The 23,196-nt window shown below is 39.6% G+C and overlaps 1 protein-coding gene across 1 annotated transcript in view; it reads left to right on the top strand.

The window, feature by feature from the left end:
* ARHGAP6 (Rho GTPase activating protein 6) overlaps positions 1–23,196 on the top strand; it is a 308,402-nt gene that overhangs the window by 271,498 nt on the left and 13,708 nt on the right. The window contains exons 4-9 of the mRNA XM_088520229.1: positions 6,740–6,993; positions 11,252–11,447; positions 13,909–13,964; positions 17,894–18,044; positions 19,175–19,323; positions 22,526–22,705. Coding sequence (XP_088376355.1) covers positions 6,740–6,993; positions 11,252–11,447; positions 13,909–13,964; positions 17,894–18,044; positions 19,175–19,323; positions 22,526–22,705 — 986 coding nt within the window. The remainder of the gene's footprint in view (positions 1–6,739; positions 6,994–11,251; positions 11,448–13,908; positions 13,965–17,893; positions 18,045–19,174; positions 19,324–22,525; positions 22,706–23,196) is intronic.

Here is a 23,196-nt window from a genome sequence, read left to right on the forward strand (position 1 = left end):
TTAACTTCTTCCATGCATTTTTAACAGTCCCTATGCTGATCCTCTTATTTGATTTCATTTTTCCTGCTTCTTTTTGTAACTTCAGTCCATTTCAGTATGTCTCTTCTTTTTCCTCTTTATCTCATCTTCTACTGTCTCCTTCTTTATAGTTTAAATTCCGGCATGTCTTACATGCTCTCTCCTTATACAAATTGCTGTAGAAACACAAGCCAAGGGTGGCCCAGCACTACTTGAATAGCAGAATCTGTATTTCTTCTTCTTCTTCCATTGGGTCTGCTGGATTGACAGAAGAGGCAAGCCTGTCAGTAAGGACTCAAAGGGCAAGGAAGTCAGAAGGGTTCAAGTTCCCAACCAGCTGTGAGCAAAATCAGAAGAAAGCTGTGTTATTCGTTGCCTATAGCAAACAGAAATAGCCAAGTTAAAAGTGTATGGCACCGCAGTGATCCTCAGCCGCCTTCAGATGGTGGTGTGAGAGTACGGACACAAGAGCTGACTTTTGAAAGAAAAACATAGACCTTAATCTGCTGTCATTTCTTGTCTATGTAAAGATGAGCCTGCAGCGCTCGCATCTTGGCCAAGCCACACCTGCTTCCCCACACAATGATCTCTGTGTTACAGAAGCACCAGTCAAAGGTAACATCTCTCGTTTTGTGTGTCACAGCAAGTTGAAAGTATTATCCTGCTCGGTTCCACAGTGTTTTCTTAACAAGCATTTCTATGGTTTATTTTATAAAGAGAATATCTTCCATTACTGGGCAACCAGTCCAAAACAAACACTCTGCACTGTGGACGTGGGTGTGCTCACACAAAGGGCCAAAGAGCACTTACTTACTCATTCACCCTTGCAGGTCCTAGTCCTCATAACTGTAAGGAACGCCTTCTTTATTTCTATCTTGGTAGCTGCTCAAACCACACCATTCAGAGAAGGCAACAGGGAGAGCAAGGAGAAGGATGTCAAAGTGGAAGCAAAGAAGCAGAACTCAGAACACCTTTTATAGACAAGCGTGCCCATGTTAATGCAAAAAAAGCACTTGTAGTCCTTGCAGTCATCTCTGTGTCCACAGCTGTGGACATTTCCTGGAAAACAAGTGTGGAGCATTTGTGTGCTTGGCTTTGCCTGACAGTTCTCTTTCAGCACTGACATGGGTCGGATCACTCCAGGGTAGGAACTTTTGGAGTAATCCTTTCTGGAGCTACCACCTCCCTCAGATCCATGCCTGAGACAGCTCTCCCTCAGCTCCACTCCAACAGATGGCTGTGTTTTATAAGCATAACCAAAAGGATATGGTACTCATATCTTCCAGGACTGTTCTGAGATTTAATCACTCATATTTTAGGACTCCGTCCAATCTGGAATTTTTACTCTCATAGCATCACATTTTATTTAGATGGATCATTCGATCAACCTGCCTATCAGTTAAGTGAGAGTTTCCGCAAACTTTTACACTTTTGAAGGTCATCACAGACACTAAAGTAAAATTGAATGTGCTTTAAATTAGACTGATATCATTGTTTTGTCCTTTTTGATGGGTACATCTGTCATCATCTAATTAAAAGGAAAAAAAAACTAAAGTGTTTTTTCATTTGTTTTTACTTCTCTGAGTGACTCACCAGAGCAGGATATAGCAAAACTTGCCGGATGTAAAAGAACTAAACAGGAGAGCAGCACTCCGCCCAGATATTGAAGGCAGTATTTTCAGCTGCTGTGAGTGTCTTTGCTTTTCTGTATTTGCCTCCTTGTTATTTAGGGCCATCGTGACTTTCGTTGTGTTGACTGCATGTGTCTCAAAGCATTTGCTTTAGCTGCTGACAAGCAGTACTCATCCTGGGAGAAGAGTAAAATGTCAGTGGTGCTTGGAATAAGAGATTCTCAGGATGCTCTGCATGCCGGCAGCAGGGTTCTGTTCCCTTACAAATTTGCTGCTAAATTTGACAGGGGCAGGAGCAGAGCCTTTCATTTGCCTCCTGCCAGTGAGAGAGGGAGGTCAATGTAAGTAAGTGTGATCTTTGGAGAGCACACTCAAGCATTCCAGGGAGAGGTGCTTCTCAGAAAGGGTTTCTCCTGGAAGATTTTTTCAGTAAATGAGCTCCATTTTTGCTTGCTTCCAGTAAAATCTGCAGGTGAGCAACAAGACAAGATTATAAATAATAATCACTTATTGTGAGATTTCTTGGGCAACTTAGAGTCACCTCTTTTGGTCATGTTTCTGTGCGGGATGTAAATCTTGGTGCATTCCTTGGTGGAACTCTAGCAGAGCTCTTGTTTCTGAGAAAAAGAAGTGCTGCTAATCCTGTGGAAGATGCATCTCCCTTGTTTATTGTTTGTTTATTTTTAGTTATATTTCAAAATTCTCAGAATCTTCTTCCATGTTTATTGTCCAACCATTCTTAGCAAATTTAAAGATATTTCTTATTGTTCGCCTTTTTTCTTCTTCAGTAATTTGAAATATAAGGTTGTCAGCATTTAGAACAATCTAAAAAGAGATATGAATGTATGAAGTTTGTTCTTCATTATACTTTATCAGAAATTTATTTTTACAAGCCTTTTGAGTGCCTTTTCAATAACGTGTTTTAAAACTCACTCAGGTCTCTCATACTGTGTAAGCATTTGAATACTTCTTTTCAACAACCTTGTGTTGCATTTAGGTAACTAATGTTATTTAAAGTATTGAAGAACCTCTTATCTTTTCAAAAACAGAGTCCTCCTCACAATCAAAACCAAAAAAACTGGGAAGGCCTTACATCACTTCTTGAAGGTCAGTGAGCTCAGACCAGCTGAAGGAGTGAATTTCACCTGCAGATCTGAGAGCACTTTCTCTTACCTCTGTTTTTCTGCAGTTAGTTGAGGATTTTGACAAACCTTCACATGGAGAGAATTTTGCCATTTCCTTTATGGAACAAGTTTTTGGTCTTCCTTCTTCACATGCTTCCATCAGTCTTTCTCTTTGGGTCTGACATGGTTAATTTTAGTTAGCAGAAGGAGAGTTACCAGATCTGGTCAGTTGGGTGTCTGATTTAAAGACCCCATTTAAAAATCCCTCTGAAAGCACATTAGTCTTTCAGGTATCTCCCACTCTTGTTCTTGTCATTTTAAAATGGTTAGTATAGCACCTCAATAGATTTTAATCACAGGGCTCTACCATCAGCTCAAAATTAGCACTAAAACTGCACATTAGGAAAAAAGAAAAAAGTTTAAGAAGACTATGGAAAGGTGCTATGCTGTTCACTTGGCTGATGTTTGGAAGCCATGAGAAGTCTCGTTAAGGTCTGAAGTATAGACCCTTATTAGTTCTTACTGTACAGCCATGGCTTTGGCATTGAAAACACTGTTTTTGTTAGCTGAACTTTCAGAGAAGTCTTCAAAATTGTGCTTGGATTGTGTGGCATGAGGCCAAGTATGCTAACTGTGTGGCTGGCGTATGAGCAATGGATCTTCTAATAAGCAAAGCAAAGGTCAATGAAACTCTTATTTGAAATGGCTTGGAATTTTTATGTGAAATATTCCTTTTTATTAGAAGATGCTAATTTACCAACACAGATTTTTTGTGTGTGTGTGTGTGTGTGTGTGTGTGTGTGAATGTACCAGTTTTAGTCAAAACTTTGTTAGGAAACCTGCCTCACTTGCAAGATGGACTTTCTGGTAAGAGAATTCATGTACTTCTCCAAAATATCAAATACTCTGACAATCTAAGAGAGATTAAAGAACGAGATTAAAAATCAAGTTCTTCTACATTGCTGTTTCGGGCACAGGGTATGAACTTGCCTTTCCATGCTGATTGCCCAGGATGCCAGCTTGCTTCACACTCTTATCTGGTGCTGTCTCCAAAATTTCTTTTCAAGCTGTCCGCTATACTAATTGAGCAAGTGAATAATCAAACTTTAATAGGGCTTAAGGGAGTGACTAACTCAATAGCTTTGTGGCCATGGCACTCAGTACAAGCAGACCAAAGTTTGAGCCCCTGCTCAAAGGAACTTTTCTTTATACAGAATGAAACAACTCCGATGGTAGGAAACTCCAGCCTCCATCAGCAATAGATAGTTGGTACTTTTACCTTAGCTGTTAGACCAGAGCCGTAAGTCTGTACATGACATATATGAGTCAGTGTCTTGTTCCCTCATCAAGATGTTGCTAACTACGTTGTGTGACTATGACTCCCCCCTTTTTTTTTAAATGAATCTGGAACTTTGGAAAGGCTGACCTTGTCTGTTTTGGATGTGACATTGCCTGTCAAACAAGGAAATTGCTGGATCTGAATGTTTCCAAGGAGTTGTAGGCAAAACATCCCTAGCCCCATCAATGACTCTGGTGAGAATGAAGGATGTAACTAGTCTGATGGAGGATACAGCCACTTCTTTGAATTTCAGCAAGTGAATAAGAAGCTACTGATTTTACCAGTTCTTCAAAGTAATTACCACTGCCAGCTAGCATCACTTCTGTCTGTATTTAGTCTGAAGATACGCCCGGTGGTTTTCATCTAGTTCCCCATCTCTGCCAGACACTGAGAAATCAGAGAAGTGGTTCACGTCCTCTGAGAAAGAGGCCTACAGCGAAGCACCACCTCCTTCCTCAGTGTCCTTCTCTTTCAGCACCAGGTGAGGCGAACAGGAGGGATCAAAACCCTGCATCCCATAGCCGAGGGCTTGGAAGGAGGAGCAACACCTACCTGGAAATAACAACCTTTAACTAACAAAGTGTGTGTTTGTGGAATCACTTTAACAAAATCCTTTGGAAAAAACCCTGGGATCTCACCAAGTCTCAGCCTGCATAGTACTGCCATGTAATTGACAGTATCAACATGCTGTGGGGCATCCTGGGACTACCTGTCACTGTCACCTCCCAGTTTGAAGTACACATGGCTAAAAGCTAAGAACAGGGAAATATTACTTGCTTCAGAATTTTATTTGGCTCGGGGTCTTCTGTCAGAAAGGGTTGTGGAAGGACAGTTCCATAGAGATGCTGCAGGTATAATGAAGTACTCAGTAAGGCAACCAGAAGGGAAGTGGTGTTGCAGGTGCGTTTCACATGAATTTTCAAAGTAAGTTGGTGGTCCTTAATGTTAAGTTTGGGAAGATAATCTGGAAGAATAAAATGTTTCAATATGAATAATCTTATAATTTTCAAGTCACTCTCCATGGGGTGTAGGAAGGAAGACCTAACTCTGGACACTTGGACTTCATAATCCCTGCGTTGCTTGATACACAATGTATAAGTTAAATGAGGTCAGTGTAGATTTCATTTAAAATTTTCCTCACTGATTATCTACAGACTTGCTGAATGTGTGAGAATCTACCTCCTGATTTAGTTTTGCCTGGCTACCAAAGTTAGTTCATCTCTTAACATTTCATACTTCTAAAGGTCAGTAATGCTTCTCACCAAATCAGAACAATGGGTCCTTGTCACTTTAGTGTGACAGTGATGTTCTCATTCAAGATTTATAAAATATACTCTTCTTTTCAATGCTTTAATCTTATTGATAATACAAACAGATAAAAATTGAAATTGCCCTCAAAGACACAGTTGGACTTTTAGTCTGAAGAGTAATTTTGGCCTTTAAACATTTAGATTATTGTGACAGAAGTGAGGATGAATATATAAGGAATAATTGTTTGCTTCTTGTTCCCTTTTTAGTTCTTTTAGATAAAAACTTGCTTTTAATCTCTAGTGCCTTATTTATCCCTGAAACAAGCAGATCTAAAGCTGGAATTTGGTTGAAACTGTGCAAGTTTTCACCAAGGTGATCTGACTTAATAGCTACTTTGCTCTATTTGAACACAAAATATTTCAGATTTGCAGTTTCACCCAACAGGTTAGATTCCATTAATCTCAGATAGGTCTTGATCTGAAACTTCATGCTGAGAACTTCAAGATTTGTTGTTTCTGTTGGCTGATTCATTGTGGAGCATTTTTCTGTTTTGCAGAACATTTGAGTATTTTACTTTGAGATTTGAACTATTTGCAGCCTTTGTACATTACAATTATATTGATGCATTTACTGTGCAGTTATACTGAGGTGGGATAGGATTGTTTGCTTTTTTAATTGATGAAACCTGGTACTCTGCTATACTTTTATATAACTACACTTGCTTTTATACTGTTGCAAATAATCTTTATACTGCTAAACCACTGTGACAACTGGTTTAATCTTACCAGTATACTAAAGCAAGATAACTCTTGTTTATAAAAAAGGGCCTGTGGACCAGATCTTTGAAGGCTTAGACTGGATGTGCTTGCATGCTCCTTGTACAGGCTCGTACCCTTTACACTCTAATGAGACCCATGTTCTTGCCATTGCTCCGGAGCCCTGCAGCATTTGTGAGGAAGAGACCTAGTGAAGGGGTCTGAAACATGAGTGAGCTGTTGCATGTTCTGGCTTAGTCCCCAGTCTCATGATTCCAGAGCCTCTGGTGATCTATCTAGATACAACTAAACGTACCTGATTTCCAGTTACTTCCACTGGAAGTTGAGATATCAATCAAATCTGATTCCAATTGATTTTCCACAGTTCTGTGTGGTATATGTTGTATGATCCAACTGAAAAAAGAATTTGGATACCATGAACTGCAGTTACCTTACACTTTAATTCTTGAATATTGTAATTATGCAGGCCTGTACTTCACTGGAATTATTGTACATTTAAAGGAACTCCAGATTGTTTTTCTTTTTAATGGCTTAATGCTGAATTCTTTTTGAACTAAATAAATATCAGCTGTTCAGTAAACACTAATCTTTTTGTTGCAGAATTTACTCCCCAGGCTTTTGGAATGCCTTTGTCCCAAGTGATTGCTAATGACCGGGCCTACAAACTCAAGCAAGACTCTCAGAGGGAAGAGCAAAAAGATGTTTCAGATTTTGTGGCCTTTCTCTTACCATTTGGATCTAAAAGACAGAACAAAGAACTTTCAAGCAGTAACTCATCTCTTAGCTCAACCTCAGAAACACCAAATGAATCCACTTCTCCTAATACTCCAGAGCCAGCACGAGCAAGGAGACGTGTAAGTACATCCATAACAACGTGATGCATACCGATATGTCTGGAGGTTTTAGCCAGCACCAAAAAAAGAACCACATTGTATTTGTGGGTTGTGCAGTGTCTTCTATCATGTTTAAGCAGTGTTTTGGTTTTTTTTCATGGATGCCAACCTGGTCAATATGAGAAAATTCTAACTGTAGTAGAAAATTGTCTTTCACATGTGCTGATGGGATAAGATCACATGGACTGTGTGAGTTTTTTGTGTTCCAAAAGTGAGAGAGAGATTATTTAGAAGTATTCCTCTTCACTCCCTTTATCTACCTCCTCCCGTTTAATTCTTATAGATGTAACAAATTCCATCAAACTTCAACCTATTTTTTCTGCTGAGGAGGACTAAACCTATGTGGTTGATATTTATATGTATCCTTATATCAATTTAGGTCCATAAACTTGGAAATGGTCCATAAACTTGGAAATAAATCTAGCTATTAATCTGTATTCTTATATAAATTAAAAACACTATGGACTAATTTCAATCATGTCCTCAGTGTTAAAGCAGAAGATACCAGAGTAAATTTGTGCTAGACTCTTAGAAAGAAATTTCTGAATACAAACTACAAGGATCCCTTTGACAATATAACAAAGTGGGGTGCTTTCGAACCAGTATCAGTCCTGCATATAAGGTAGATACCTAGTAGATCATTTATTGGACGGGTTCGAAAACAAATCTTCATCCAGAAAATAATGCTCTACAAAAGGTATTCTATTGCTTTAAGCAACTGTTACGCTCTAAACTCATGCAGCTTTCCAATACTGAAGCTAGTAATGGCATTAGAAATCTTTTTTTTTGTTACTTTTGTTTTTAATAGAGTTGTTACTATAAGAAAAAATGTCCTCACATCATTGTTCTTTAATTTTGTAGAGTAATGAAGAGGAAAATGCCTAGTAAAATACTTTCAATAAAGTCTTGTTAGAGTCTAATCTTAGGAAGTCTAAAGTGTAATCTTAGAAAAGATCTCAAGCCTAATCTTCAAGAGGGTTGGAGCACAAAGGTAGATCTGCAAAGTAAAATAGGCTCCTCACCTTCATTTCTCTAGGCTGAAACCTGCTTGGTTAAGCATTAACCTACCCTATATTAATCCCACAGCCCTGGGGAACAAAGTGTAGTATCATCTCCTGTGTCATTCCTGAACAGTCATGTTGGTCTGGCTGAGTCCAAACTAACGGGTCTGTGTGGGTCTGGGCTAGCCCTAGACAGCCTGTTGGTGCTGCGCTCCTTTGCATTTGCAGGCTTTCGACCAGAGCTGACCTGGCCTTGGTGTTGCCAAGGAATGGTGTACTTTAGCTCAATGAACTCAAGATCACTCTTCATAAAGCCAGCTCAGTGTCTCAGTTAATCCACAACCTTGATAGACTGCCCAAGGATAGCTAAGAACTGTCTGCATTTACATCTATTTTAGGGATCTGAATCCGACTTAAGTGACTGATAATAATGATCAGAGCTAGGTGCAGATGTCTTTCTTACAAAAAGAGAATGACTATACATGCAGGGTATAAAGGAGGGCACCTGTCATATGGGAACTATCCAGCAACTGTCACAGGGAGGATGGTGATAGGATTTTTCCATGTCACTCAGCATTGCCCTGGATGAGCTTCCACTGAAGCCCATGATGTAATCTGTGGTGTCCATCAGCTGGAAAAGAGTACAGTGAGCACTGAAAGCCTCGGAACTTTTGTTTGTAATATAATGTCCTAGCTATATGCAACTAATTTTGATATCTGAGCTCCAAATCTTTAAAAAGAAAATTGAAGAATTGTTCAGTTTGGAATTTTACACACATGGATCATAGCCAGAAAATCTTACTTGTTTTTTGGTTTTTGTTTTTTTTTTTGGCAGGAAATAATAAAGCGAATCAAGTAAGTGTATTTCTGAGAAACACTAGAAAGCAAGATTGAAGTTGTATTCAAAGGTTATAGTAATTATTTAGAGAAGTGGGTCAAAAAACAAAAAGAGAATTTATCTAAAGTCTTCATTACTCATAAGTCTTCCAGAAGTTTTAAGAAATGGGGCTATACCTTGCACTTGAACACTTCTCATTCTATAAACCTAGGAGTCTGCAGTATCTGAAATACATATACACCAGTCAATGGAACAGCTTGCTTTTATACAATCAGAGTTGTCAACAAAGTCTTGGATGGAAATTCTGTATGTTCCTTTTTTTTTTTTTTTTTTTTTTCTCCTAGAATGTCATTGAAATTTATTTAGGTCATTGTAAAACTCACTCCCTGTTTCAGGAGGAAAGTAATTTGTAGTAGTTATTTTAAATGAGAATGTTAAAATAATATATAAATCAAAAAAGGAAAAAACATGAAAACTTCTATATGTTACAATTAATATCACAGATCAATATAATGAAGACAAAATTGTTCTCTTTGTTTAGTTATGATTTATGAACCTAAAATATCTTTACCTGGTAAGTTTAATAAAAAAAAAAAAAGAATGACTAAGGAAGATAGTCTTTTTGAAGTGACAGTAATTTCTCACTTGAAAAAAATTATCTTCATTTTCAAGCGTGAACATTAAAATATTGGCCTCTGGTTGAGACCACACCTCAAATACTGTGTTCAGTTTTGGGCACCTCACTGCAAGAGGGGTCCAATACTACTTTATACTTCTCTGGTATGTCTTTGGACTATGAAAATATGGATTTCAATCTCTATATCTGTATATGTTTGTATAACCAATGAAATGTATCTGTTGAATGGATGTATGTATATTGGCATCATTTTCACTGATATAATTGCCCAAAATGTGTGAGAAGTAGGAAATCTGGCTTAAAAATTCCTGTGTATTTGCATGCACACTAATAGTGCATTGCCAAAGTGCACACAGACCCCGATTGCTCATAGAATCATAGAATGTTTAAGGTTGAAAGGGACCTCTAGAGATCATCTAGTCCAAGCCCCCTGCACACGCAGGGTCACCTAGAGCACGTGGCACAGGACTGCGTCCAAGCGGGTTTTGAAGATCTCCAGAGAAGGAGACTCCACAACCTCTCTTGGCAGCCTGTTCTAGTGCTCTGTCACCCTCACTGTTAAGAAATTTTTCCTTAAGTTCCTGTGGAACTTTTGGTGTTTCAGTTTGTGGCCATTATCTTAGTTCTGTCAGTGGCCGCCAGTGAAGAGAGACCAGCACCATCCTCCTCACTGCCTCCCTTGAGGTACTTATAGACACTGATTAGATCCCCTCTCAGCCTTCTCTTCTCCAGGCTGAACAGGCCCAGCTCCCTCAGCCTCTCCTCATAGGGCAGATGTTCCAGGCCCCTGATCATCCTTGTGGCCCTGCGCTGGACTCTCTCCAGCAGCTCCACATCCCTCTTGTGCTGTGGAGTCCAGAACTGGACACAATACTCCAGATGTGGCCTCACCAGGGCTGAGTAGAGGGGCAGGATCACCTCCCTTGACCTGCTGGAGACGCTCTTCTTAATGCAGCCCAGGATCCCATTGGCCTTCTTGGCCATGAGGGCACACTGCTGCCTCATGGTCAACTTGTCGTCCACCATGACACCCAGGTCTTTCTCTGCAGAGCTGCTCTCCAGAAGGTCGGTCCCCAGCCTGTACTGGTGTCTAGGGTTATTCCTCCCCAGGTGCAGGGCCTTGCACTTGGCCTTGTTGAATTGCATGAGGTTTTTCACCGCCCACTTGTCCAGTCTGTCCAGGTCCCTCTGGATGGCAGCGCAGCCCTCTGGGGTATTGGCTACTCCTCCCAGTTTTGTGTCATCAGCAAACTTGCTGAGGGAGCACTCTGTGCCTTCATCCAGGTCATTGATGAATAAATTGAACAGGACTGGACCAAGGACTGACCCCTGGGGGACACCGCTAGCTCCCTGCCTCCAACTAGACTCGGCACCGCTGATCACCACCCTCTGAGCTCTGCCATCCATCCAGTATCCATCCTTGTTTTGAAACATATTCAGACTTAAAATGATGCAAAGGGTGTGCCAGAGTGGGAAGCATTTAGTTTATTTTTTATAACTAATCTGTATTCATTGTAGTGGCATAGCAACAGCATTGAAACAGTCCTGATTTTCCCAGCCATTACACTGGTATTATGTTTGTCTAATTTCATTCATTCCTGAAAGCTGTGTGGCAAAATGTGCTTAGGTACTAGTTTGTGCAGTGTGTAGGTAGGTGAAAGCCTCGGTTAAGGAAGGTGCTGTGATTGGGAGAGCTGAGGTTCCTCCAGCCATGCTGACCATTCACATGTGTGTCTTTTGCAGGGCGCGATGTCCGTGGACTCTATTACAGATTTGGATGACAACCAGTCACGGCTCCTAGAAGCTCTCCAGCTCTCTTTGCCAGCAGAAGCTCAGAGCAAGAAAGAAAAGGCGCGAGATAAGAAACTAAGTCTGAACCCTATTTACCGGCAGGTTCCCCGGCTTGTGGATAGTTGCTGCCAGCACTTGGAAAAGCATGGTAAGGACATTTCATTTTTCCCAGAAGTGACAGATATATTTTTACTATAATAAATAAGCGTGTATTACAAACAAACAAACAAACAAAAAGATTCCAAATGCTTACTTAGAGGATATCTTTTCCAAATGAGCAGCTCTGCTGCCAGCTTGCAAACTGCCTGATCCAGCTTGGGGGAAAAGCCCCTGCTTGGAGGCCAGTCGTCTTGTGCTGCAGGGCTCAGCTCTGTGGGAAGGGCTCTTTACACTCTGCAGCTTCACCTATATCTTGAAAATGGAAGGTCTGCGATGTGCCAGTCAGCCAGAAATTATTCTTAACAAGCACTAGATCTCACAGTAAAAAGCCAAATGAACTGTGTATACTACAGTGCAAAGCTTTACTGGATACAGTATTTGAAGAGAGAGGTATGGAGAAATAAACAAACAAACAAAACCCCACATGCTGGATTATACTAAGCTCCAGGCAGCCTTTTTTTGCTTTGTTTCCTCTACTACAAGGCTGCCATGGTGCCTACTCAGTTTGTCCCTGACGTGGGTCCTACTGACCAGCCTCCGGCCTGCTTTCTCTGAAGGAAATTATAAGCTCATGCCAATATTCTTCTCAAGTTTTTGTGATCTTTCTTGAGCTCCCATTTAAACACAAACCTCGCACACACTTTATGCAGTGCAGAAGCAAGCAAGGTATCAGTTCGACAACTCTTCTACTGTACCTTGGACATCTTGTAAAGATATTGTATAAAAATTGAAATTACTTGGCCACAGCAAGACAGAGTTACTGTGTATCCAGATAATAAATAAACCATTAAGTTAGAGTAATTGCAACACCAAATCATGTGTTTGATGCCTAACTTGATGAGCAGGAAAGCCTTAATGAAAGGCTTTTGCAGATGAGGACTGCAATTGAAACAACAATGATGAACTTTTATAAAACATAATTGAAAAAAGCATTGCTTACAAATACAGAAAGGAAAACATTGCCAGCAAGTCATTAGTAGCCTTCTATAGAGATTAGATATCATGGCCACGAAGTAAATATAGGGGTGAGATGAATGACCTTCATCCCTTTAATCCAGACTAAGTGACTTTGGAGAGCATAAAAGTAGCTGAATCAGTCTAAAGGCCATCCAGCCCAGTATCCTTTGGTTATGGTAATTTTATGTTGTTTTAACTCTGTGATTAAGTGTTTAATCCACTTAACTCACTGTAATAACAAATATTCTTTTCTAAACAACTCTCCTTACTAAAATATTTGTTTTACATTATTTTCCTGTTAAACAAAATTTTTGATGTTTCATTTGTGTATTTTTCCAAGTGCGTAAGTTTCTAAATTCCGTATACGATAACATAATAGTATAAGATGATTTGAGGTAGACATGGATTTTTATCTCAGCTGCAGTTCTGGGTTAATCTGTTGCAAAAGATATCTGTTCTTCAATGCTCAGTACAGTCTGTCTTCCACAAAACCATTATGCAACAGTCATCAAGACTGGATGACTTGGAGAAACATATAGATGGTAGAAGGCTAATAGAGAACAGACCCTTCTGTTTGCTCTTTGGATTTAGGAAAATAGAGGATTTTCTGGTCTAGCAACAATTCTGTTGCAATGTCATTCCAAGCTATATGACTGCCTGAGTTTCTGGTTCTGAAAATATTTGCCTATATGAGTAAGTCCTTTTGAAAATTGCCTAGGGTTGTGTGTTATAAGACCATTTTAAGCAGTGTTATATGATAAAATCTTTTATGTTTTTAGTCATTGAAAAGCATGGCCTAGTCCATCGAAGGCAGACTGAAACCTCCCCTGTGTTCCCTGGGTCCTAAAGTTGTTCTAGAGTTGCAAAGGCTTGACTTCCTGCGGACCCTTCTTCTAAGATAAATATTGCCTGGATGTGTAGGAATTGGTAGCCAGCTTCCAGTTTTTGCTCAATGTGTCTCTGTCTCACATGATTCCCTGACAATGTCCCTGGGTTTACTAAGCTGCTTCTGTGTCATTCTGTCAATTAAGGGAGGTACCACGTTGAGATTCAAAAGATAAAAGGCAGAAACTGATTTGAATTTCTCTGATGAGAATCTGCAGCTCCAAACACTGCAAAGCTACGCATCTGCAGCGTACAGGGAAGCAATATACAAGCAATATATTGCTTATTTCATTTGGGATCTTTTCTGGAAGTGTCATCTCCAAGTGACAAGCAGTGCCTGAATATCTCAGAAAGGCGCCACAGGAAATGTCATTTAGATACTATTTTGCAGGTTAGATGATGTGAGGTCCTTAAAAAGTGCACTGGATGGCTGCTTATTCCAAGACAGCCGAGGTTTGCCTCAGTATGGTAAGTATGTGAGCTTGTAGAAGAATGTTCTTTTTTTACCTAATCTTAAGTGCCTAAATTGCCCATATTGCTTTGATTCAATGCAACTTTCAGCAGAATATTAAGCAATTAAACAGTTGTCTAATGTGCTATACTTGCAGGTCTCCAGACAGTAGGAATATTCAGAGTTGGAAGCTCAAAAAAGAGAGTAAGACAGGTGAGTGTGGCTGTGGATGCAAATGTCACTGCTTTTCCCTCATCAGCTGCAATACTGTCAAATGTTTTTTCTTCCTGTTAGGCTATTTCTTCCCACTCCTCACTTGGTGAAATTAGGGCTTTTTGTGTCTGTTATTTTAATGTGCTTTTGATAATGGGCCATTTCCAGTCATCTTCTGCCTTTGATGAAATCCTTGTCAGGATCTCAGCAGGTTAACAATAGTCTTTGTATGTTTTGCTCTGCAGAAGGAAGAGGGGCTAAGAGGTCTGAATAGACTACAATGATGAAATTTTCCAAAGGTTACACTGTAGAGGAAAAAAAAAAAACTTGGCTGCGAGTTTCATCTCAGAAACAGCTGAAGCTCCCAAAGTAAACCCAAACTGTAAATCTTTTTTGGAAAACTTACAGTATGAGAAAATATGCAAGCAGAAAGCAATCTCTTTGACCCTCAAATTGCTGCTCGCAAATTTCACCTTTCTTTTACCGCTTTCAGGCTTCAAGGTCAGCGCACTCCCATCCAAGTCCAAGGCTCAGCCAAATGTTGAAAAAGCAAAGATAGTGTATGATTAAGTTCCAGAGACAAGACAGGAGAGGGTGTTTCCTCAGCCTAGTTATTCCGTTGTCATTCCCAGAATTCCTGTACATGTGGAAGTGACAAAATAGTAGAGAATAGTAGAGAATATTCTTAACAGAGAAGATGGAGAGTTGCAGAAAAATACCCCTTGCATAAAAGACCAAATAGAAAGGAGCAAAAGAAGGCTTTACTGCATCAGATTGCTAAATTAAGTTTTGTGCTGCAGGACTACTGGAGTATTGTGTGCCGTTCTGGGCTTCCCAGTACAAGAAGGACATTGAGCTTCTAGAGAGGGTCCAGCGTAGAGCCACGAAGATGATTAAGGGGCTGGAGCATCTATCATATGAGGAAAGACTAAGTGAGTTGGGCTGTTTAGCCTGGAGAAGAGAAGGCTGACAGGAGATTTGATTAACATGTTCAAGTACCTGAGGGGTGAACGCAGGGAGGATGGGGCCAAGCTCTTCTCTGTGGTGGCCGGTGACATAAGGAGGGGTAATGGAGGTACATTGAAACACAGGAAGTTCCACCTCCATGTGAGGAAGAACTTCTTTCCTGTGAGGGTGACAGAGCCCTGGAACAGGCTGCCCAGAGAGGCTGTGGAGTCTCCTTCTCTGGAGATCTTCCAAACCCGCCTGGATGCCACCCTGTGCCACGTGCTCTAGGTGTCCCTGCTGGAGCAGTGGGGTTGGACTAGATGATCTCTAGAGGTATCTTCCAACCTCAACCAGTCTGTGATTCTGTGATTCTGTGACTACTCACCATAGCGGTTGGCTTGCTGGAAAGCTACCTTGAAGCTACTCCATTCTGACTGATGTTTTGTGCTTTGTTCTCTTCCCATTCCTATTGCTGAGTGGCTGATGTATCACAGAAATATGGAAGAGTAAGTTGTCTGTCATTTGCATTTCAGGCTTTAATGACAGAACACATACTATTATGTAGGGATGAGTGCAATTGCATCATACCTCTGGAAAAAAAAAAAAGCAGGGGCTTGCAATCATTTGCTTGTAAGCTAAGCTTCACCTTTAACATTACTGACATCCACCAGTTTTGCTTTTACTATGTTTTTAAAAGGTGAGGAAATCAAGAGATTTGGTTATTTATGTATTCTATTACATGGACTAATTCATTGAATTATGTGAACCAATTTATTTTATTGAACAACATCGAAGTGTCAACTTGGCTCTTGCAGTTACAATAATAAATGCTGTCAACATGAACACATGGGAAAATCTGGATTCAATTAAAATTCCATTCATTTTCTGAACCATGGAAAGCCAAACCCAATACTCAAATTTTGTTGTGCCTTTGCAGCTGTTCATTAGCTTTTCTTATATAGAAAGTAGGCATAGTTTTGCTGCGTTAACTCCCCAGTTAGAAAATGTCCTATTCAACTGCATTTTGTTGCAATAAGTAAATAAGCAAATAAATGTGCCAGCAGGGTTTGCATTTGCTGAGCAGGAAAAAATCCAGAGCAAGTATGTGTGTTGCAAACCTTTGTAGAGCATTTTCCTCTTCAGTGGGGTGTTGGACAAGAAAAGATTCAAGTGTGTGAGCAGAGCAGTGTTGCTGAGTGGATCTGAGGGCTTAAGTGCTGCTGGCCGCTGCCTGTCCCAGCTGGGATGTCCTCAGTTTCCATGTCTTACAAACTGGTGTGCACTCTGGTTCCCCAAGGGCGCTTTCCGAAAGCATTCACTGCAATTCAAATCCACAAGACTTCAGGTTGAAACAGAAATGTGCGGCTTTTTCACAGCTGTCATACCCTGTCCTGAAATATGTCCAATCTGTTCCACATATGATTATTTGATATTGTGCTAATTATAGCATGCCCCTGGACCTCACGGGGCTAACAGAACAGATATTCTATATGCAAGGCTGCAGCAGCAATTTAGGATTCAGGCAGTTATTTAGAAGTCCAAATTCCTGATGCAATGCTAATCTGCTTCCTTGATTGCTTTTGTAGCTGGGCAGATGCAGTCCTCTGGATAGAGGTAATTGATGGTGCTCCATAGTGATGTTTCACGTTTACCACCAATCTAGGAGACAAAAATCCTCTTAATAACATAATTATTGATAATTAATTATGAGTATTCATGATGATTAGTATTAATGATATCAGTAGTAGTTTTATTTAATAAATTAGAAAGGAGTCTCCAGCTTTTACAGAATGTTTCACACACAATAGCACACTTGAAACAGAAAATAAGAGATTTTCTACATTCCTACTCCCTATTTACTCTTTCATAGATTTGCCTGTGATCAAGATTTGCCACAGATTATCTCACAGTTTGTTTATGGTTTACCATCTTTCTTCCCTGTATTGTTTCTGTAATATATTCTAAATCAGGTTAATGGAGGCTGGTATCTTAAATTTCCTGTTGTTCAATTAGATTTAGCTATAATTATTCTCAAGAGAAGATATGTATGAGATCATGATTCCTCATAGTATCAGAAAAGAAATGAAGTTTTCCTAGGAAGTAATTTTTAAACTTCTTTACTATTTTAAAAATGAACGAAATTGAGCTTTTGGCCAAAAGTAAGTATGTGCCAAATTCTGCTATTGGTGCTGGAAAGTCTCTCCAGAAAGGCAAGTTTTTATCTTTTCAAAAGGCATGTCAGATATGAGAGAATCATTTCTTCTGCCTTTAAGAAGTTTGATGCCTTTGAATTGCACAGTACTTGTCTGGGAACTGTAGCTGGAAAAATAGCAGTAGCTCATGATGGTTTTAGTCTGGTGTTTGTTAACTCCCTAGTGGTGCTCACTTAGTGAATATAACTAAAACAGGAAAGTGGAACAGGCTGTGTGTGGAAAAGTGCCATGAAGTCTTAGTGAACCTGGGTACTTACTGCTTGTTTTCAAATACCATTTTAATTTACACAAGAAATGTGAGTTTGGTGGCCTTTAACACTGTCTTATTGTTCTTATTAATGTTTCGGTACAAAAACATGTATGTTACGAAATGTGATTTTTAATCTTTTAGTCTCAGCCTGAGATCTTGGGATAATACAGTAAGGTCCAAAAGAGCCTGTCTTGCAATTTTGCTCACTCTCCCTGACTTCAGCCTGTGATATTAATCTTGATTTCTACAAACATTGAATTTTCTGATGTGCCTTTTTTTATTAAAAAGTAACATGTATTAGTTATTGAAAGTGTTTATTTACAGTCTAGTGCAAACTTTCAATTTTATGTGAGAAGATAAGCAGAAATTGCACATCAACTCTATCTCTGACCCTACCAAACACTAGTTTTCTGCAATCTGGAAAGCCTAAGTGGTAAATTATGTCTTAGATTTTCTCTGTTGGAACGTACTGATGGGACAATGAGGAGTGATGTTTTTTCTGTCATGATCTTTTTCAGTTGCGTGAAGAGTTTGACCGAGGCATAGATGTTGTGTTAGACGAAGAGCACAGCATTCATGATGTTGCTGCTTTATTAAAGGAATTTCTACGTGACATGCCTGACCCACTTCTCACCAGAGAACTTTATACACCTTTCATCAACACTCTCTGTGAGCTTTGCAGCATCTTGATTTACTGGTTTTCAAAAGCTTACCTCTCTGAATTCTGTAATCTCCACCATCCATATTAGGTTTTCTGTACATTTAGTTCACTATCGTTGTTTTGTTCCAAATGTTGGTATATTATAATTTGTTAAGGTCTTTGCTTGGATTTCATGCTGTGTAAGGGTAACTAGAAAACAAAAAAGATTTCACTTACATCTGTTGATACATGTTTTTATATTTGTAGATAGGATGTGACTCATGATTTATTAAACCCTGATCCTGTCATTGATTCTTCAGTAGCAGATGGCAGAATGCCACTTGAATTCTGTTACCTTTTAGCGTCGTGTAGTTGTTCACTGGCCAAATTTTCAGTCTGGTGTCAAAAATCTAGTTTCCAAAATTCAAGTTTCATCATAATTAATGGTCCTCAGAGCCTTCATATTACATACTCGCAAACCTGTTGGCTCGTGCTAACAGTTGGTTGCAGACTTCCACAAATCTGTGAGAAAATAGACTTGGACATGTCAAGATTAAGCTGCAGCTTGGTATGTGCTCTTCAGATTCTTTTGAAGCCTTATGTGTGAGTGATCCTGGATTTGTCCCACCTTTTCTTGTGGCTACCATTGCATTTTAGATGGTTAAAGTGATGGTGTTGAAGAGACTACAGAAAGTGTAGAATTTCCTTGGTCTTTGTAGTTGCTTTTCCTGTTTCCCAGTCCCACTGTAAGACATGAAACAGTAAGAAAGCCAATTTTACATTGCTAAAGCAAAAACGACTGAAATGCTTTCAAATTGTGTCCTGTATAACACAGTAGCTGTAGAAAATCAAACCAAATTTTTGTGTTCAGTGACAGTGATGGAGTGGGGAACATGTATTTTCAGCTCCCCTATATATTGGGAAAAGCTCATGTGAATCTGTGAGCAAAAATCTGACAAATTAAAACAAAAAAAAATCCCTAGAAATATTTGTTTTGTTTTTGACATTTTCTTAAAATTTTCTTTCTACTGACATTATAAAGAAAATGATCCACAAAGAGATCTATTCTTATGCCTTCCTTTGGGCTGGAAACAGTGTGTTTGTTCTGCTTTTAGGCTAGTTGGAGCGCTTTTCTTAGAATATATTTTTTTCCTCTTAGTATTAGAGCCAGATGAACAGCTAAGCACCTTACAGCTTCTCATTTATCTCCTACCTCCCTGTAACTGCGATACCCTACACCGACTGCTGCAGTTCCTCTCCACAGTGGCAGGCCACGCAGAAGATACCACAGACAAAGATGGCCAAGAGGTAAGTCCAGGTTTCTTGCGTCCTTTGACATTGCTTAGTTAGAAATCTAGAGAGAGTTCTTTACTCTTGAAAGATGGGAGAGATTTAATATTCTTGCTCACATATTTGCCAGTTCGTTGTTTACTACACTGTGTTCTTAGGGCTGTGTGATTTTAGTTTTCGTATGATTTAATCAGTAAGGCATCCATCACTTCCTTTGGGAGATTCATAGCCTCATAGATTTTGTGGTTAAGAGTGTCTAATGTTATCCACTTTTTTTTTTTATTATTTTACACTATTGTATTCTATTGAAAAAATATTCTCATACAGAGTGTCAGACATTCAAGGGTATGCTTTTTCATTCTCTGCTATTCCTTTCTTTTTATGACTTTTTGTGATCATTGATTCATTTCACTCTTCCTTTGGTTTCCCTCTGTGCACTGGGAAATGAGGGAAAAAAGTAAAAGAGAGGAGCTCCATCTCTCCCCTTTCCACCCAGTAGACTTAGTAGCTAGAGGGACTTAGGTCCCTCATTGCCTGGTTTCCTTCTGGCCTCCTAATTCTTGCTTTTTGGACCAAATTCCGCAGAGAGGTCAAAGTGCAACCATCCCAAGGAGAGAAGAATATCCATAACTATTTGGTTCAAGAGTAGACCTGGGCATTGAGACTTGCGCATTTGAGCCACTCACACCAAGGAGATCTGAAAATCCAGGCTTCTCATTTCCTGCTAGGAAAATGCTTTAACCAGTGGGCTGCTCTGCAGAAGGTAGCAGCTGTAATATTTCTCAAAGAGATGGATACAATCTATCCCTGCTTGACAAAATTGTAGTGGTTTATCTCTGTGAGGGGCCTCTATATCCTCTGAACTGCAACAAAGGCGAAGGTATTTGAGTCACTTACCTGAGCAGATTACTTCTGAGATGCTGTCCAAACTCCTAGAGAATGTTGTCTTCCAAATGGAGAACCCCGATGACTTCTCTCAATCTTGCAAAACTTTATGACTTAGTTATGATTTAAGAGTAGGCACTTTGAGATTGAATTTTGCCCAATTTCTGCCTGAAGTCCTAACTTTCAAATATGCTGGGTATGACTTGAAGACCTTTTCCATTTTAAAATCCACTTTTAAATACTATGAAATGCATTCACAGCAAGAGGTAGAAAAGTACACCACTCTAATGGAAGACATTTAAGAGCAGTCTGTAGTATTATTACTGTGCTAAAAATGTTGCATGTCTATGAGAGCTAAGGTCTTGGTCCCACTGATCCAGCAAAGATTTCCCTGTCACTTCAGGAATGTGCCCAAGAGGATCTTATTGCAAGGCTAGGGGCTGATGCTACTTAGGAGAGTTGGTTTGGCCCATCATCTGTGCCCATTTTCACTCCCCTTTATGCTACATCAGCTCTGCTGCAGGTATTTTGGCAATGCAAATCTGTGTAAGCCTTCTTGGCAGTACTGTAGACATAAGGAATATTATATGCATTTGGATATCTTTTATAGATAATACAGTATTCTGCTTGCAATTATTTAAGCTATTTGTTAATGACTAAGTAAGTAAAGGCATAAGGGCAAAGGAAAGTATTTTATTGGACTGTTTGCTATCACTGGAAGAAAAGCAGGCAAGCTTTGGCACACAGGCCCTTCTTCCAAGAGCCCTTTTCTCACCACACGATGAAGATGGATGACCAACGATTAAAGTGACTCATTCGGCTAGTTTCAGTGGATATGTTTACACCATTTTTTAAGGGATGCCCCGAGGCTGCCCTTAAGAGGAGACTCGCTGTTGGTGCAGACCTTCGCGGATGCAGATCCAGGCACAGCCAGAGGCTGCCCCTGGCAGGCTCCTGGCTCCCCGGGCCTACGCATCCATGGTGGCTTGGGACACTGGCCTTGTTCCCGTTAAAGCCAGATGCTGGTGGTGCATGAGCCAGGGAGAGTGCCGTGCTCCCAGCCGCACGGTGAGGAATCTCTCGGCTGAGAGCTGGCACGTTTGTTTTGACAACTCGCTTAGCGCAGGTATCTTTCCAAGACTATGTCACGGACCCACCGATTTAAAACAAAAAACAACGAACTGATTTTACCAATGTCTCTGTACAGTCTAGTTCATGTCTGCAAAAAATAAATGAATTAAATTCAGCCAGCAACAAAAGAATTAAAATATTGCTTGAAGAGATTGATTTTGAGCTAGTCATTTGTTGATGTGCTGTTTTCCTACCTCTTTTATTTTGTACTTTTTATTTTGTACTGTTTTTTTTTAATTAGTTAATTAGTTCAAATGTAACTGAAACAAGTGAAAAATGGCTTGTAGTTTTTTTTTTTCTTTAAAAGACTGCAAGAAGTATTGTCAACAGCTGAAATTCACTCGGAGTCTTATATAGTCAAACTGCTGGCAACTTCTTCTGCATTCCCAGAATAGCAACCAAGTAGAGATGCAGAGAGGAACCATGTGACCCTTGCTTTTTGCCATGTTAAAAGAGTAGCAGAAGAGCAAAAAAGAAATATTATCATGACAAATTTGACAATGAAAATTTTGATTTAAAATATGTTGTACTACCTATTTTTCAGATCATGTCTGTCTAGTCTAATATTTGTACCAGCCTTCTCAGTCCTCCCAAGTCGTTGCTTCTTTGAGTGCAGAGTTGTAAAAGGAGAAGAAAGTAAAATAAATAAATAAACAAATAAAAACCCAACCAAACATTTGTCATGTTCTGGGAAACAAACAAAAAAACCTAAGAAAATACTAATGAAAATAACGTGTGTTCCTCAATTATCAAACTGTTTAACTTCTCAAAGGGAGAAAATTGTGCTTTGCATTGCTGTATTTGTAATCATCAGTATTATTTAAAAAAGATAGCACTTTCAGTATTTGGTCTTAAGAGGCAGCAATGAGTTGGCATAGTGAACTAGGAAGGGCATTTCCTGAATGCCCTTCACTTCGGGTGAAGTATGTGACTGCTGCAGTTCAGGGGACTAAGAGCAGGGAGCGTTTTCACCCTCTGCTATTCTGGTCCATTTGTAAATGTCTGTAGAAAATTCATGATGCTTATTGTAGAGATGTACAAAGTGTTCCAACATTTATAAAAGTTGCTCGTTTTCTGTTTGACCCAACACATATTTCTGTTTTTTGTGAATGAACCATCTGCCAGATATTCTCCTTGTGTGTATATACATCTGTATACATCTGTATACATCAGACGCGCTCATTTAAACTACTCTCTTTTCTAGATTACTGGGAACAAAATGACATCTCTCAACCTGGCTACTATCTTTGGCCCTAACCTACTGCACAAGCAGAAATCTACAGACAAGGAATTCACAGTTCAGAGTTCAGCTAGAGCTGAAGAGAGTACTGCTATCATAGCTGTTGTACAAAAGATGATTGAGAACTCTGAAGCCCTTTTCATGGTAGGTGGATGCTTCTTCATGTTATCTCCTATGTTTTTCAGACTTAAAATGAGGAAATACGTAGCTATTACTAAAATAGTGTGATGAAAAACTGTGCTTAACTATGTTAAATGTGTGGTGATTAGGGTTAGTAAGCAAGCAAAATACCCTTATATCAAGCAGAATGCTTTGCAGGAAGGAATAATATCAAAAACAGATACTTGCATCTTGACCAGAATGAATTGTGTACTCAACCAGCCTTGCTTAGTTAGCTTCAAAGAAAATACTGAAAATGCTCTTTCACTTCTCAGTTTCAGAAGCTAGGAGAGCTCAGGGCAATAAGATATTTAGTTAATGTAAGGAGTGGTGGCCTTAGTCAGTGACTTTCTTGTTGGTTGCATGAGGAGAAAAATCAAAGCTCTCTTATTTGTGGGTGCACAGGGAGAGTAAAGAGTGAACCCATGTAGTTCCTGGGTTCTGTTCTCAGGCTGAAGGGAGAAAGCTCTTCGTGT

Source organism: Tinamus guttatus, unplaced genomic scaffold (assembly GCF_059628265.1).
Source record: "Tinamus guttatus ecotype Peru unplaced genomic scaffold, ASM5962826v1 Tinamus_guttatus_pri_ptg000083l, whole genome shotgun sequence".
In the NCBI taxonomy this organism is placed as follows: Eukaryota; Metazoa; Chordata; class Aves; order Tinamiformes; family Tinamidae; genus Tinamus; species Tinamus guttatus.